The sequence below is a fragment of the Juglans regia genome, chromosome 12 (genome assembly GCF_001411555.2).
Source record: "Juglans regia cultivar Chandler chromosome 12, Walnut 2.0, whole genome shotgun sequence".
NCBI lineage: Eukaryota > Viridiplantae > Streptophyta > Magnoliopsida > Fagales > Juglandaceae > Juglans > Juglans regia.
Window position 1 is genome coordinate 5,792,886 of NC_049912.1, and position 18,467 is coordinate 5,811,352.

The window sequence follows — 18,467 nt, forward strand, 5'->3', positions numbered from 1 at the left end:
TTGAATTTTATGCTCAAATTTTAAGATTTAGTAGGAGAAATAAATGCACATAAAGTAGGTTTTACGGTTGTCATATAAATATAATATATGTGCTCTCGGTTAAAATTTACAATAATTATTAAATGCTCAAATTTATGTGATCTCGGTCTCTCCCTCTTTTGAATTAAGGCTGTTTATAATTTTTTGTTTATATAAAAATTTATATAACTAAAAAAATAGACAATTTTATATATTTTAAGTTATAAAATATTTTTTATATTATTTTAAAAATATTTTAATTACAAAAAATTTTCTAAAAATAAAATTATAGATTGATATGATTTAATGTGATACATAAAATTGAAAAATTATTTTTATTATAAAATAAATATAATATAAATTATTTAAGTATATAAATTTATTTAAGCGGTATAACCGATCATATGTATGATGAAGTAAATAATATAAGAGAAATATATGAAATAAACTTATTCATTAAAATATAATACTTACAAAGAGATTAATTTTTAAAGGAGTTAAAGGTTGAAGACATTGAAAAAAAAGATTAAAAGATAAAGTGAGAATGAAGGACCGGACGGATAGAGAGGTTTGAACGAGAGAGAAGGGATTTCTAAATTTATTTTACATCAATTCTCTAATATTTGTATCTTAATATTAAATATCCAAAGTGCCTGTATTTCCCGAAAAAATGAAAGCCACGCAAGTCCTTTAAGAAAAGAAAAGAAAAACCGCCCCTTCCCCACTTCACTCTCGGCCTGTCGTTTTTGTTATATCAAAAAAGAAGAAGAAAATTGGCTAAAGAAACAAAACACGCACATACACACAGTGTCTCTCTCCCACAGAACTCCCTTTCTCTGTCTGGGTGTTGCTTTGGCATTTTTATCGGCTAAATCTAGAGCATCCCATTTTCCTTTTCTCCTACCATTTGAAGGGAAATCTCCTATATAACCAGTCTCCTTTCCTTCATGTTCTTTTATGCTTTGTGGAAATAGCGGGTTGCTCTGTATCAGATATTCAGGAATTTTATTCCTTGATTTATTTTTCACGGGTGTTGAATCTGGAGACTTTGGCCAAATCTAGCAAGACCCTTCTAGTCAGTGACAGTCGAGGAGGTTTTAAACGAGGTACTTTCATGATGGGTTTTATTCTGGAATTGTTTTTACTCTTTTCGTGTCCTTGAAATTGTTTTCTGTGTTTTCACTGATCTATCTTTTTTATGGGTGTCATTGGTTAAGCTGTTGATGTTATTGCTTTTCAGTTACGTGGGGTTTTCATTTTTGACTGGCAGGTCTCCGTGGTCCAATCGTTGTCTTCCGAACATTTATTTAATAAAATATAAATCGCAAGTCTCTCTTAGGGTATGATGTTTAGAGTACTGTAAAAGTTGGTTTCTGAGGAAAAACTACTTGTTCTCGGACTAGCTGACGCAGTGTGGTTAAAAAAATTTCTTAAAAATCTTCCCTTTCATATCAATTTGTTGCTTGGTATTTATATGCTTTTGTTTTTATTCTTTGTTGTTGTTGCGAGAAATAGGCGATTTTCATTTTTTTTGTTTTGTTCCTATAGGTTACTAAAACGTTGTTTTTAGCTGACAAATGCATGGTCTGCTAATTTTCCTCTACGTGATACTTTTCCTCCGAGTATGTGTACGATCTCATTGGAGGCTGCTTAATTGTTTCAATTTGTTTATTATCTATTTAGCTATCTTTTCCGGCTAGGCAGTAATCTCTAATATATATGTGAAAAATATGTTCTGTGGTTTTGAATTCTTTCCAAATTGTCAGATTTGAGACGCGGGGTTTTCTTCTCTAGCTCCTCGTATCTGTTTAACCTGGCTTGTTATTGAGGATGCTTACTGTTTTCTCTTCATATAGAAGGTGTGGAGGTAGTTTAAGTTTGTTAACAGCGTGGAGGCAGGTGGAAATTATCTTTACATAAGGGGAACCATATTTTACTTGTTTTTTTCGATTGGTAAATTTGCTTTAAATCATATTTCAAGGATTTAATCTGGGGCTACTTCTTCTTTATATGAATCTGCCATTGATGAGTTCCTAACATTGCTGATGATCCTCTCACTGGGAGACCTAATAGCGTAATTTTACTTTGATTTTCTTGGGCTCAGGTTTTGTTTAGGTCATGGCGGGAGAATCATCATGGACCAACCATTGCCTTGATGACACACCAAGAGAGATTGGAGAGTTTGATTCATTCTCAGAGCTTGATGATGAAAGCAGTAAAGAAACTACTGCAGTTTCTCTTGAGTTGATCCTGCCTGATGACCTGCTGGAGCGGATCCTAGCCTATCTCCCAATTGCTAGCATTTTTAGGGCAGGTTGTGTGTGTAAAAGATGGCATGAAATTGTTAGTTCAAATAGGTTTTTATGGAATTTTTCGCATGTCCTATCACAAAAACCATGGTATTTTATGTTTACCAACTCTGGTGAGCCAATTGGTTATGCGTATGATCCCATCCTTAGGAAGTGGTATGGCATTGAACTACCCGAGATCAAGGCACCCGATTGGTCCATTGCTTCTTCATGCGGATTGGTTGGATTCATGGATAATGAAAGCCGAAGCGAGCTATTTATCTGCAACCCTATTACCAAGCGCTGCAAGAAGCTTGAAGAGCCCCCTGGCTTGAAATTTTCTGATTACAGTTCCCTTGCAGTCTCAGTGAACAGGATATCACCTGGTTATCTCATCACAATCGTAAAATCTAAGCAAGTCCCCGGGAATTTTTTCCAATGGGATATCTCAATTCATATTTATGATTCAGAAACAATTATGTGGACAACCTCTTTGACAGAGGTTTTAACAGGATGGAGAGGTGGCGAGGAAAGTGTGATCTGCAATGGAATTTTGTACTTCTTGATTTATTCAACAGGGAGTGGTGTACCAGAAAGTCGCCATGGCTTAGTTGCATATAGTCTTTCTAGCCGTGCTTCCCATGGTTTGTTGAATAGGAGTTTTATTCCAGTACCTTGCCCTCTTACATGTGGCCGACTAATGAACCTCAAGGGGAAGCTGGTGATGGTCGGAGGAATTGGTAAACAAGATCGAGCAGACATAATTAAGGGGATTGGCATCTGGGTTCTAAATGGGAGGGAGTGGCGGGAGATTGCGCGAATGCCACATAAGTTCTTTCAGGGATTTGGGGAGTTTGATGATGTTTTTGCAAGCAGTGGTACAGATGATCTCATATATATCCAGAGCTATGGAGCTCCAGCACTTCTTACCTTTGATATGAACCAGAAGCAGTGGAAATGGTCACAGAAGTGCCCTGTGACAAAGAGGTTCCCACTTCAGCTCTTTACTGGTTTTTGCTTTGAGCCCAGGCTTGAAATTGCTCCCTAATTTGTTTCCATTCAGATTAATGTGGTGGTATTGATGAATGTCTCTCAGATTCCCGTGGGTTTATTTTGTTTTCATTTACCTTCATATTCAATCATTACGGAATTTGCATTTCGAAAGGCTTATACAAAATGTAAATGCAGATAAATCTGCTCATTCATGATTACGGGAATTTCATTTTTTGCATTCAGAAATACCACAAGAGAACAATACATGTTTGAGACTCCCTTCTTATGATATTGGTCTATGTTCTTATCTATCTACAGAAACCATAGCTGCCATGCTGTGCTTCAAGGTTCCCTAAATTTCTGCTTAATGCTTTTACCCTTCATTCAGTTGCATGTCTAAGTTCAAGTGTCTTTTTCATAGCTCATGGGGGCACTTCTGATATTTCCAGGGCTGAGGGATCTTTTTCCATCCTCAAGGAGAATCTGGGGAGTGGCGTATCTCTTGTTTCTTTTTACACATCTGGCAATTCTGTTTACATATTTGGCGTATCTAAGTTCAAATCTTTGGATTGGTACTCTTTTTATTATCTTTCCTAGAGGGGCTTTCCCTTAACCCCAATCAGCAAATTTTGAGATGGGCTCCCATGCCAAGTGACTTCATAACTATTTTTCACTTTGGTATTCTCAATTTGGGTAGACCATAATGGGATTGGTTAGTTCTAGGGGTAGAGCGTTACTAGGCAGGGAATATCATTTGCCGATTGCCGGCTTAAATCCATAGGGTATGTACTTGCTAGCTGTCTCAACTGTGAGATAACCAAGTGGCATATGCCATTGTTCCAGGAGTCTATTGGCCAGTGCTATTCACAATTAAAACTAAAAAGGCTGTAACAAAGTAAGTGCTTTGAGGTACATCTGCAGGTCATAGACAAAATCTCCAGTATTCTATAACGATTTGGACTGAGATTGAATTTTTTGTATAACCATGTCCAAAGCTGTTTCTTGGGATTTGTTATGTGCATTGAGTGGTTCAAAATTGTCAAGGTTGTTTACAATTTTTTGAACCAACCACTTTTGACAATTACATAGCTATAATAGACAGTGTGAACTTAAACATCATGGTTGGTTTGAATTTGATGATGAGATTAGATGAAATAAGATGATTTTAAATGAAATTTAAAAAAATATCTAAATATCATGGAATCTACGTAATGATATTCATATCTCTCTGAATCATGAAAAATATCGTAGATACTTTTTGGAAATGACAATGTTGGCTGACTACACATACATCTGTGAGATTGAAACATTTATTTAATTTCCAGGAGAGGTTGTGCGGTTGGTGGAGAAGTGATGAGGTACACACTTAGCTCTTTTAACATAGGTGGGGATATACCTTGATGGAGGGGAAGATGAGCCTCTTAACCCCTATTCCTAGCTCCTTTAAAAAGATATTTTGGGTAGTAGCTGGATTCAATGGACAGCTCAGAAAAGTGACTGAAAGATGTTAACTAATCACTTATCTTTTTTTTTTTGTCTTAAATTGACTACCATGATTTATTGCCCATTAATTGTTGTTCTGTATTTATTCCTTCTGTCACTTCTTAGCAACCAAACAACAATTTGGTAAAGAAGAAAGGGCCGTACTGTTTTTTTGTCATCTCTGTAGTCCAAAGGGATATCTCTTTTTTTCTTCTTCCCCGTCTGGCATTGACAAGCAATCCAAGTGGTCATTCGCATTCCAGATGGCCTCCACACAACAACTAGATTCTAGGCTTCTAGATCTAGGTCAATAAAAACAAATACTAGTATTAGGACTTGCGACCACGGACGCGTGAAGTTTTTACATTGGATTTCTTAACAGGGTGCAATTGGGATTGCTTAAAAATAAATGGTCGGAATTGGAATGGAAGTCGGAATCAAAACGGATATAAGTCCTGACTTTTAAACTCTGATTATGATATTTATACTTTATATATTTAATATTATAATATAAGTAGTAGGTAGTTGAAATAATGTTTTGCAAACCTAGAACCCGCATGCGAGCCCCTATGTATGAGATTGTGTTTTGCAAATCTTTTTTTTTAAAAGAAAAACTTAAAAATGAACGCCATTTTCTCCTCCAATATATTCCTCTCTTTCCTTTCAGTTAAAATCCTACTCATTTCATTTATTTTCTCTTTTCTTCTGTTTTCTCTCTTGTTCTTTCCTTGTCCTCACCATGGCCCTCCTCGATGACTCCACCAACGGATTCTTTGCCCCCCTCTCTCAATACTGCATCACCTCCACTCTTTCTGTTACGTCTATCACTTCATCTTCACTTCCACATCCTTTGATAAGATCGAGTATGACGTCAGGTTGACTCGATGTAGCGTTTGGTTTCGGTACAAGAGCTTCAACGAGATTCTCTCCAATGACCACACACTCTGGAAGCAATACACTGATAGGGCAGATTCATATTGATGCCAGAGATCCCTTTTGATAAATTCAGGGTTTGATCTCAGTTCTTCATGCTTTGTTTTTTCTCTTGTCCTCTGTGATGATGTGGCCTGTTGCAACGCCTCGCCATTGGTAAATCTTTCGGCCTCCTACTCTAACTCTAGCAACTCTGATTGGAGTTGAAATTCACTCAAATTCAAAGTTTAACTTGGCCTTTGACTTTGGTCGAAGTAGGAGGTCGGAGTTGGGCATTCGAACTCTATCGAAATCGGAGCCTAGCCCTAGCGACAAATTTAGGACTGAGATGAGTCAAAAAGTTGGTGAGTCAAATTCGAGTTCAATTTGATTAATTTATAATATGAATTGTTTGTAAATATAAAATTATGATCAATTTATATATAAAATTCAAGTCAATTTGTATAACTTGAATATGTTCGTATGGTTTGTGTAAAAGTATTAAAATATTTTTTTAATTTTTAGATGACGTGGTAGAAGTTCATTGGTGATGACGTGAAATTTTGATGGATTTGTAACAGTATATTAATGGAGGGATCGGTTAGATAAAAGCTAAAAGTTTAGGAAGTAAAAAGTTTAAAATTAAAGTCAAATGGTTAATCTGTCATTTGACTCTTGTTATTTTTATGTTGTTTTCTTTATCTTTATAATTATAATATTTTGATTTTACCATCAAGCATTTATTTAGAGAAGGGAATAAAGTTGTCGATGAATTTGCTAGGCTTGGTGCGCTGGGGGAGGAATATTTTTTCTAAAATATTGCTCAGCTTCCACGTTGTTTGAGAGGCTTGTATAGTTCAGATAAATTGGGTACGACCTATGTTAGGCGTAGAGTGTGATTTCTTTGGTTTGGTTTTTATTGTTTTGTTTGGTGGAAGTTTGGGTTTGTAAAGGGAGTTTGTTTCGTTGTGTTCAAGGTTTTTCTCCGCTATAAGTGAGGATTTAAATTAAAAAAAAAATATACTTTTGAAAATAAGGATATATTTGTAAAATGATGATATATTTATAAATTATTTTATAAAATATTCTTCATTTAAACTATAGTTATATAAAGTGTTGTGAAAATGATTGTGTTTATCGTTTTCTTTTAACTAAGAGGGGATCATGTGCTTAATACTATATGAGTTACTTAAAATCCTTATAAATATAATCATCAATATATGTATATACAAAAATTGAAGAAAAAAAATATTTATAAGCCGGTATGGATAACACATCTAGTAAAGTGCTTACATGGTATACGTTGATTTGAAAGAAAAGTTTTAAAATTTAAAACTTATAAATCAAATTTTACCATTTAAATAATATGGATAATGCACTCTACACATCGACTTGATAATATAATAATTCATATAAATAATCTATTTTGTCAAAATTAGTCGCTCCCGAACTAGAGTGAGCTCGTTCAAATTATGAACTATCTGCTTGTGAAAATACAGTCTAAATCGATCACAAGTTGATCTTAGTTCCAAACATGTAAATCTTACTCAAGTTTTCTTAAACATAAAAATCCAAAATATAATTTGGAATTTAAAAAAAAAATTAATAAAGAATGACAAACTGGCAGCCACCTTGTGTCCACCATTGAGTGGCTAGTTTGGCCACAAGCGGCTTGATCTAGGCTGCCTATGGTGGCTAAAGAGCCTAGTCGCCACATGCAGCATAATTTATGCAGCCCCACAATGGTTGGAGCAGCAGCCCGAAGCTCATCAAGTCTTAAGGTCTGTAAGTCGTGCACTCTCTTTAAAAAACAGTGGAGCTCGCCATTAAGAAAATGAGTTCTTTCTTAGAGTATTGTCATTGGATTAGCTAAAAGCTAAATCCAATGAGAATTTAGCTAATAGGTCATAAAATCCCTCACATTGAATTAGCTATATTCCACAATAAAGTCTAAATTAATTTTCAAATTTGGAACACACTATTCATTCATCAAATCCCTTTTATATTATTTCTTTCTCTCTCCAGACGTCTGCATCTACGGTCCCTTCCCGAAGTTTTCTCCTTTCCCTCGCAAAACCCATGGCTTTCTCCTTTCGCTCGCAAAATCCAGAAGCTTCTCGCACCAAGACCCCAAGTCGACCATAGAGACCCACCACCGCACCACAACTGCACCACCACCCCACGTCTCGTCGGCAACAACGGCACAGCACCACCGCGCCACCGCACTCCTGCTCTCAACGAAAACGACTAAAAACCCCAAATTTCTCTCGCCGATCTGCTTCTCCGAAGGTAAGATAATCTCTTTCCATGTATAAAATTCGATAATGAAGATGATTCCTAACTTTATTCCGCACCTCGCCGTCCCTCGCATTCCTCCTCTCGAAACCCTAATATTTGATTGTGGATGGGTTTATCTGTTTGTGTATCTTGAGGATTACAAATCTATTTGTGTAAATTTACGGGTTGCATGTAAATTTACGGGTTGAGGATTACATCTCTGTTTATGAGCTCCCACAACACGATTACATCTCTGTGTACATCCACCTTGTGATTGTAATGCTTCTTATCTCCGTGCCTTAGCGTGACTGTGCTGTAAAGCTGTAACCAAATCGTAAGGTGAATCATTAGTAATTTAAAACACCTTAGGTGTATGTGCTTCCCGATGAATCTTTTTTTTTTTTTTTATATATATATAGGTAATCAAGAAATTTTATTCATAGAAATAGGCAAAGCCCTGATGAATCTAGGATTAAGCAAAATTCTGATATCTTCATTTCCTTTCCCTTTCATAGAAAACTTGATGTTGATTGCCGACCATAAAACAGTTAAACTTGCAGATTTTGGTTTAGCTAGAGAAGAGTCATTAATAGAGATGATGACTGCTGAAACAGGGACATATCGTTGGTTCATCTATAAATTGAATTTGACAGAAACAACGGGATACCAAACCAACTGGACGACATGAAACCTTCTCTTAAGAAACAGCACACCAAAGAAATTTAGTTGCTTGTTTGGTTCTTCAGATTGTTTAATTGGTAAACTTGCTTGTTTGGTTGCTATTGCATTGCATAGCATGCTACCTCTACGTTAGAAAAAAAAAAAAAAGATTCCTGGAAATGCATTGTGCTGATTTAGTGTAAATGGATGGAAGAACCTGCTTGATAGATTTTTTTTTTGTACACATGCAGCTATTAGTTTGGATGGAAGAATCTGTTTTTTTTTTTTTTTTTTACACATGCAGCTACTAAGTTTCATAGATTATATAAAAAATGCTTGTTGAGTACCAATTGTCAGTGCATGTAAACCATAAACTCCTCATTTATATAGAATTTTAGATAAGTTTAATTAGACGTTTGTGGTTATAGCATTAAATGACAATTGAAAAAATATAATTTTTTTAAAATTTAAATTTAATTAGAATATGATTAATATATAATATTATGAATAGTAAAATATGATAAAATAAAATATTTTCATAATTAAAATAATTAAAATATTTTTGAAATTATTAATTACTCATGAATAAATGGATAATCCAATGTGGAGATTTGATGTGAATAGTCAAAGTTAAATTCATCTTATATTATTTTATTATCATATAATGAAAAAATGGCTATTCCATTGTGGAGACTTATATAAATGAAATAGCTAAAAGTTAAATTCATCTTACATTCATAAAAAATGTATTTTAGTTTAGCTATTCCATTGAGAGTGCTCTTAAGGGATCTCAGATTTACTTTTTTTTTTAAAAGGAATATGCGAAACTTACACACTATAAGATTGCACAAATCATTTTCCCATCATCAAAACATGGCCTTAAATTAACAAAACTTAATCACCCACTACTTCAAACTCAGTCCATTTATACCCAAGTGAGACAAACAACTAGAACCTAGTAGCCATCCAAACTAGAGTAAAACTAAAAGGTTCCACCCTTTTATTGTCTTTTTCCAACAGAACTTATTGGAACACCGAACACAGGAGCAAAATCATTCAAAAGTTAACCAGCCCATCGACTGGTTTTAATAAATATAAAACCAATGCTTAGTGTTCTTTTTAATTTTCATAGCGTGGAAGGAAATTATAGCTTGTATTTCCATTGTATTAAGTTATGAACTATCATTTAAGGCTCTACTTTTCCAACAATTTGATTTGGGCAATGTATTGGGATTATGACGCCTCCAATGCCCACTAGTGATTTGGCAAGAGCCGCGGAGTCGGACATATGCGCCACACAACAACAACCCTTGCCTTACATGAAACGTTGTGTGCTTGTATGCTCGGCACACGCATGTAACAAGGATCGCATTGGAAAATAATGAAGTACCAGAAATAATGTTATCAACACTGAACTCGATATCATAAATTCCATAAGTCACCACATCTCAAACTCCTAATTAGCCAATGTCATTACAACCCATACTTCCGTTTATCAAGTTGCTTAAATCATACAACTTAGGTAATAACAGAAAATTGACAGGCAGTCGTCTCACTCCTTGGGCTGCGATGGGTCTTCCTGCTCGTATCCACCATTGTTTCCAACATCTACATCAAAATCATAAGCTTAAAACTTTCATAGATCATAAATTCAATTATCGAGTCAAAGCAAGCTATGAACATCCCGAGCAATCATGAATAATTACTTCAACACCATAAATGTTTTTCGAGTATCCAATGCCGAACATTAAAATACAATCTCATAAGTCTAAGAATCCTAGGCTCTCCATAAACCAAAACCACCAAGGACCCAGGCCCTCCCATTTCCTTATTAACGAACATAAACCCCTTTCCTTCATTTTAGTGTATACACCACGGCCCCCCCTCTAACGGTCGTGCACACACTGTGGCTCACTTTGCCACATCGCAAGAAACGACCATGCATATACGACTTCATTACAAGCAACACTTGGCTTCGCATACCTATCCTTCACTACAACGTCCTCTAGCCTTCGTCAGCAAAGAGGCAACAACTTCGACCCGAGAGCGTTGTTGTCTTGTCCAAACCTGTTGATCACCCAACGTCAACCTAGGGGATGTTATTCCAAGGGAGCTCTTAAGTGACCATTGGAGCTCCACTAAGATACTATCTCATCTTGGCTTGGGGTCGTGAGAGACAAGCACAACCTTTTCGTTAAAATAGCCAACATCCCATTTTTAAAACATCAACTCAAAGTCAAGATATAATACTATAATGACTTACAAAATCCAAGTGAAATATATGGGAAAGTTATTCTAAAAACAAAACATAGGATAAGTTATAGAAATGCTTGAACAACCTTTGTATAAGAATTGTGAAAGCAAGGCAATATGCAGCTAGAGTGGTGAGATAAGGAAATAAAAAAATAATGAGAGACTTTTTTCTTAACACGTATGCAAAACGTACATAATTTACAACCAACACACATTGCAAGCATCGTCAAGCCAGACACTTACCTTGATCAGTGAAGGTTTATTGAGCTTGATCATTGGCGGGTCATCCTTTCAACAGTTTGATTATGACCACAAGCGTCCAAGTGTATGCGAACTTAAGCTTTTGAGAATTATGGTTCCTTTATGAATAGGAAACTAAAACGAAGGAGAGAGAGAAAGGGACAGAGAGAAGAAGCTCTGAAATTTTAGAAAAATGAGTGAAATAGATAGCCAACGAAGATAATAAAAAGAAAAAGAAATTGTCACGAGTTCTCTGACATAATCGCGGGGATTGGTTAGTTGATTGGCGGGCTCTCAGCTATCCAAATGTATGCCAGGTTGGGAGAGGTGACAATAACAGTAATGATAAACCCTGCCACGTTCCAGAAGCTCGACCAAGGTGAGACGGGTTCCTCAAATAGAGTTGGTCTCCCAGTCTGCTGGTGGTGAAAGTTGCACACGTGGCCATAAAGCGCATGGTTAGGTGGAAGGTGAGAGTATGTGATTCTCCTTGCAATGATGTCTTGTTGGCAGAAATAAGGAGTTTGTGAGGACACTTGGTTGGGGTCGCTTCCGAGCACTTCAACATTATTTTTGAGCAATTGAATTAATTCGGGGCTCTTGCTCAAACCAGTAACTAGGCACGAGGAATGTGTTCCTGTACTAGCCTGGAAAAACAGTAAGGCGGGAAAATTGCTTTTGGGCACCTATTTAAACTTGTATTGCTTTATTTGTTGCTTGACTATTGCCCAATTTAACTTAATCCTTTGCTTGCCCATCTTGCTCTCATTGTGCATTGCCCACTCGATGCTATGTTTGCCTATTCTTTGCTTGTACTGTGCTTGCTCTAGCTTGCCTGATCCTTTCTTTGCCCACAACTTTTCTCGATAAGGATTTCCATTCAGATCCACCATAAAAAACTCATACTTTCATAATTAATTTCACTTTTTCAAAAATCCTGTAGGAGACCTATACAATTTTAGATTGCACAAATTATTTTCCTTATACCAATCAAAACTAATTGTTTATGTATTGGTTTCTGTTGATGTATACTAATTTGCTTAGAATACTACCTAGATTATGCTGATGTATATTACTTTGATTAGAATATTTTCTTATTTCACTTAGCCTCTTTCCATATAAATAGGTCTTCTTACTGTACATGTTAATCATTCATAAATAATAGAAGTCTATTTCAAATTCCATTTTTTCTTATTTTCATCATGGTATCAAAGCCCCAGGTTCCATGTAGACTCTTTGAATAATTTTTTCCGTGTTTTTCTCTAGCAAGCCTATCGTCACTTGGTGCTTTCTAACCTTTATCACTACTCGTTTTGAAGCCAAATTTAAGAATCAAGTTAACAAGGTGTAGATCTTCCGATCTATGAAAGACCCAATTCCATCCGCCATCACATGCGCTGTCACGACCCACCACAACATTTGACCCTCAACACCACGGTCAACCACCAATATTTTCTTTTTCAAATCTTTAACAACATATTGTGATAGAAAAGCTGCCTGCAAGTTGAACGGGGCCAAAAATCAACAACAATCGATGTCGCATGCACCTACACACGCCCAAAGGATTTGGCCCTCATCCACGCGCCAACAAACTTCCATCTCATTGTGTCACATTGACAGTTGACTTTGACTAGGTGCTTCCTACTCGGATTTTTCGTGCTGATTTCATATTTTGTCTGTTTTTGCATTGGACTTCTCTCAATGGCTCAAACTTTTCTAATTTGGACAATATTGTTTGTCCGATTGATTCTAGTTTGAATGGGCCAAACTACAATATGTGAGCCCAACATATGAAGGTTTTTCTATGAGGACGTCGATTGTGGGGTTATGTGTCTTGCACAATCTCTCCACCTAGTTTAAAGATGGTGAGACAGAAGATGATATTACTTCACGTCTTGAAGATTGTGATAGTATGCACTGTAAGATATTTTCTTGGTTGATCAACACTTCAATTCCTTCTATTTATATTTTGCTTCCAAAGCTTGGAAATGGAAAATTGCCCGGAATTTTCTAGCATGCCGATACAACTGTACTCATGATGCTTCTTGGAGTTCCAACTTGAGACTAAAATTTATCAAATGTGTCAAGAATTAGGTTAGCCTATTTTTTATTTGTATTCTCAAGTAAATAATATTTGGGAACAACTATCATCTTCAGACTCTCAACTGTAGTGCCCGTAAGGCATAGAATTATTTGCTGCATATCGTGATCATAAAAAACTTATGCCTTTCATGATGGCACTTCATGAGAATTTTTTGCTAACTCTGACTTTCCTTTTGGATTGCACACCTTTCCCAAAACTAGAGGTTCCTATTTCTAAATAAAACCATCGTTCCACTATGAAAATGCAATCTTTGGATATGGTTGTGACAATTGCTTCTACAAGTGCTACCAAGCCTTCATCTAGTCACTCACCTGCACAGGTTCCAAAATTTTGAATATTGTATCAAACGCCGTACTGGTCAAGGCATTGGAACAAAATATTTTGGTACTGGTACAGTTTTGTGTACATTTTGGAGATAGTCGATATATGAATTATAAATAGTCTAGTCTGAATTGAAAGTCAAAAAATGAATTTTTAGTTTTAAAAAAAAATTAAAGGCCAAAATATCGGTAAGTACGGGGTCAAAATATGGTTGGTACAGGCCAAAATACCAGCTGGTATGGCCGGTATTTGAGCTGGTACGAATATATGTAATACCTGTACCGGCCGGTACGGTACGGTATTTAAAATAATGACAGGTTCTCTTCAAGTTAGTTTTATGCAAGTATTGCAAAAAGAGTGGTCACTCTGTCGGAATGCCACAAGTTACAATACCAAAAGCAACGAGCTTCCACTCGACAGGTTGTTGCGGTTGCTCCATCTTCATTTGAATCTACTCTTTAGACTCCATCCCACTCTCATGCTCTCATTGTTTGGCACCTTAGTTAAGTCTTCCTGGTTCATCGACTCTACATGTTGTAATCATATGACATTTGACCCTACCTTATTTTCCTACAAAACTGCCATTTTTCCTAATCTTGGCATTGGTGCTGCTAACGGTTCACACATGTCTGTCACTCACATTGGATCTGTCTCATCCTCTTCCTCATATGTTAATGATGCATAGTTAGTTATATGCAACCTCCACCTGGCTATGAGCATCCTCACAGAGTCTGTTGTCTTTTTCGTTCTTTTTATGGTCTCAAACAAACTCCTTGTGCATGGTTTACCAAAGTTAGTTTTATGGCCACTCAACAAGATTTTATTCCCATATCATATGACTTATCTGTAGTATTTCTGCAAATCAGTTATGTGGGTATTATTATCATCATTCTATATGTTGATGATATGATTATCATCAGGAATGAAATTCCTGGAATACAAAGTTTTCAAGCATTTATGAGCAAAATTTCAAATGAAGCACCTGGGCAGACTCAACTAATTTCTTGGACTTAAGGTTACTTCTAGCATAGATGGTTATTACCTCTCTCAATCTAAATATGCTTCTGATTTACTTTCTCGGGCTGCTTTGATTGACAGCAACATTGTCAACACCCATCTTGAGACCAAGTCATGCTTCTTGCCATCAGTGGTAAGCCTCTTTCTGATGCTACTCTCTATAGACAGTTGGTCGGTAGTCTCATTTATCTTACCGTCACACGACTAGATATTTTCTATGTGGTACATTTGGTTAGCCAGTTTATGAGTGCTTCTCAACCTACATCTATTTCACAGACTACATTTTTCCCAAACTCATCTCTTGAGCTTTAGGCTTATTTTGATGCTGACTGGGCTGAAGATCTTACTAATTGTCGATCTACTACTGGATATTTCTTTTTACTAAGGACTTCTCAGATTTCTTAGCGTCATAAGAAGCAGTTTGTTGTTGCTCACTCTAGTATAAAATCTGAGTATCGTGCTCTTGGTGACAAAACATTTGAACTTTTATGGTTACCCTGGCTTTTGGTAGATATGGGTACTCCTCAAATGACTTGTTCTCCCATTTATTGTGACAATCAAAGTGCCATACAGATTGTTCATAATGATGTTTTCCCTGAGCATACCAAACATATCGACATTGATTATCATTTCATTAGACATCATCTTCAGCAAGAGACCTTGCTTCTTTGCTCCATCTCCTTTTAAGATCAGCTTGTTGACATTTCATAAAATATCATCCATATGATTGACTTCATGATTTTGTTTCTAAACTCAAGTTGGTTCCACACTTTAGAGTTTGATGGGGGATGTTGATGTATATTACTTTGATTAGAATACTTTCTTATTTCACTTGGCCTATTTCCCTATAAATAGACCCTCTTACCAAACATTTTATTCATTCAAAAAATAATAGAAGTCTCTTTCAAATTCCATTTTTACTTATTTTCATTAGTTTCAATGTGATAACCTGGTCTAAGCTAAGTCCTTACTTGTTACTTTTCACTTTTTGTTTTGATCTAAATGGATTTAAGCCTAATGGTTTGAGAAGATTTAGAGTGTCAGATTGGCATTAGACTTTGGCTTATGTTGGTGCAATAGGCATCCAAGCCCAAGGAAAGGCCCAACACCTAGCTATTTTCAGGTTTGGGAATGAGGGGAGAGGCGCCCTAAGCCATAATCATTAGGCTCCTTGGGAAAGTCATATTTTCTAAGAGACACTGCCACTTGTCCATCATGCAATGAAGCTCTAAACTTTTAGAAGAAGTCATGTCAAGGAGGAGGAAAGTCTTAGGATTTCGGCTCACCTAGGGTACACACCAACCCCACACCCACAATGCCAGTTGGCGGTCATGCAATTACACTCTATAGATTCATTGAACCTGGATCAAAATGGAAAGAAGGAAGGAATTAGGGGCTAGGATTCCTATTGTGCACGCCCAACTCATTAGAGGCCAACTTCACATGGCCACCTGTCACACATGTATAGGGTTTTGATGTTTCTAGAAGGAGTAATGATGAGGAAGATGAAGCAAGGGATCAGTTTGGGGAAGAGCTACACACCACTTATGATGGCTTCTAGAAGAATCTTTCATGAAAGTGGACAATGAGGATTTCAAAATGGCAAGAGACACATGCCTACTTCATGTCATTTGACAACCATGCATTGTTTTCCTTAGGTTTATTAAACCTGAACTACAAATGGAGGAAGGGAATTTCGAAAATCCAAAAGACACATGCCACCTTCATTGATTTTTCTACCACGTGGCATTCATGCGTAGGTATCCTAGGATTTCTAGAAGATTTTAATCATTAGGAGAGTATCAGTTTTCTAAGGAGCACGCTACTTGGAAAGCATGCAAGCTAGGTTATGAAGCTTCCAGAGGACCTTAGCGTTTCGACCATGTGATGTACACGCCGCCCATTACCATGCATGTCTCTTTGCATAGGTTCATTGTACCTAGACCACAAGAAGGGATGATAAGAGAAACTTTTGGCTAGGACAGAAGGTGCCACTAGTCATTCATGCATGAGGAGTCCCTTAGGTTCCCAAGAGAGGCAATGATGAGGGGAAGAAGAAGGGACTTTCGATCTTAGCAAAAAAGGGATACCACTTTGTGCCCATGCATCAAATACTTTTTGGATTCTTCATTAGAGTAGTGATAGGATAGAGAGAGAGAGAGAGAGAGAGAGACTAAGAGCAGGTTTGGGGCACAAGACAAAACACAAAATTCTCATCTCATCTTATCTCATCATTACAACTTTTTCAAATCCTCATACAAAATATAATAAACAATTCAACTTTTTCAAATCCCAATACACATTTTTCAAATCCCAAAATAATAATAATATTAAAACATAATATTTTAAATTTCAAAACAAAACACAAAATTCTCATCTTACCTCCCAAACCTCCCCTAAGTGGGAGCAAAGGGAAGTATAAATACGAGGCATTTATGGTTGGCGCCCCTTACCCTTGCCAGAGGAACACCAAAATTCATTTGCTTCATTGTTTCAGATTTTATTTCCCTCTCCTCTCCTCTCTATCTCGTCTACTCTAGAAGAAGAGAAACAAACACAATTTTTCCTTTCATCCAAAAACCTATTTCGTACAAGCAATGATTGGAGATTCGAGAACACTTCGTGGGAAAAGAATTTGCATGGTAAGAACCATCGAACCACCACCTCATTCTCTTCCTTTACACGCACACACACTTGCAAGGGTTTTGGGTTGAAGAGGTTCGGCTTAAGAGAGTTGAAGAATGTGTATTATGGCTATGTTGTGAGTCCCACCAAACTAATGAAGTATTTGGTTCGGCCATGAGAAGACAACCATACATAACCTTGTTTGGTATGGTTTGTCTAGGGTTTCTCTTCTAAAGAACCCGATCTTTTGTTGGAAAGATGGTAAAAAGGAGTGATCCTTGCAGAGGTATGATATGTCCTGCCCTTATTAGGATTCGTATAAGGTTCCACTTATTCATTGTTGTAAGAAGCCTAATCTAGAGTGCCATGCATTTTCAGCCATTAGGGTTTTCTAAAGTGAAACCACACTTATATTACACACATACTTGTGTTCTTCAAATTGTGTGTATATGAGTTATAAGAGTCACAAGATGAGCTTATAGCCGATTAGGGTTAGGAGCCGAAACCCTAGTACACAACATACATGTTTGGTTTGATGTTTGTTATCCAAAATCTAATAGTTGAAAAACATACATTTTTAGCTTGCTTGATCGTTAGCCTCTAAAAAGCTTTGGAAGCTTTGAAAGTTAGCCTCTAACTTACTCTTCGATAATGTATTTATGTTTATGTGTAAACTTTGTATCTTGATTCTTCAAATTGAATTATGGAATTGCTACTTGTTACATGATATGATTCGTATCATATACGTGCATGCTATGCCCAAATATTGCTGGTAAATTGTTGGTCCAAATGACATGATTGGAGTTTTGAGATATGGCATTTGCTTGTTGAGCTTTCTTATGTTATACACAAGTATATGTTTCGGCATGTTCTAATTCTTTCAAGCCATACACGTGATGCACTCTTTGTATATGATATAAGTACATAACATTGTTGCATGATAATTACATGGTTTCATCACAAGTTACATATCACATGTTTTCGGATTGTGTACTACAAGAAAAACAATTTTTGTCACGACCCCAATGCTAGGACTGTGGAATATCCTAGTGGAACTCTCCTGTCCACTCGAGTGATTAAATTAGAGTGGTAACTCCTAGGTTGACGAAGTACAGTCAACGGACTTCAAATTGATTCTTTTTAAAGGATTCTAGAGCAAAGTAGTTGCACCTAACGCTAGTGGGTGCAACACATTAAAAATGTGGTGAAGGCGAATTGAGAACTGCCATATCATACGGACAATGGTGTACTCACACCCGGTCAAGAGACCATGTGAT

General features: G+C 36.5%; 1 protein-coding gene across 3 annotated transcripts; it reads left to right on the plus strand.

Moving 5' to 3' along the window:
* The first annotated feature begins 774 nt into the window (after positions 1–774).
* Positions 775–3,610, plus strand: LOC109002699 (F-box/kelch-repeat protein At3g61590-like). 3 transcript variants are annotated; one of them, XM_018980548.2, is made up of 3 exons: positions 775–1,124; positions 1,289–1,358; positions 2,123–3,610. In XM_018980548.2, the coding sequence occupies exon 3, from the start codon at positions 2,137–2,139 to the stop codon at positions 3,352–3,354; it is 1,218 nt and encodes a 405-aa protein (XP_018836093.2). In that variant the 5' UTR covers positions 775–1,124; positions 1,289–1,358; positions 2,123–2,136; the 3' UTR covers positions 3,355–3,610. The 3 variants fall into 3 exon arrangements, with proteins under 3 accessions (XP_018836093.2, XP_018836092.2, XP_035539727.1); XM_018980547.2 differs by lacking the exon at positions 1,289–1,358 and having other exon boundaries at positions 776–1,124; XM_035683834.1 differs by lacking the exons at positions 775–1,124; positions 1,289–1,358 and adding an exon at positions 1,390–1,640.
* Positions 3,611–18,467: the final 14,857 nt, after the last annotated feature.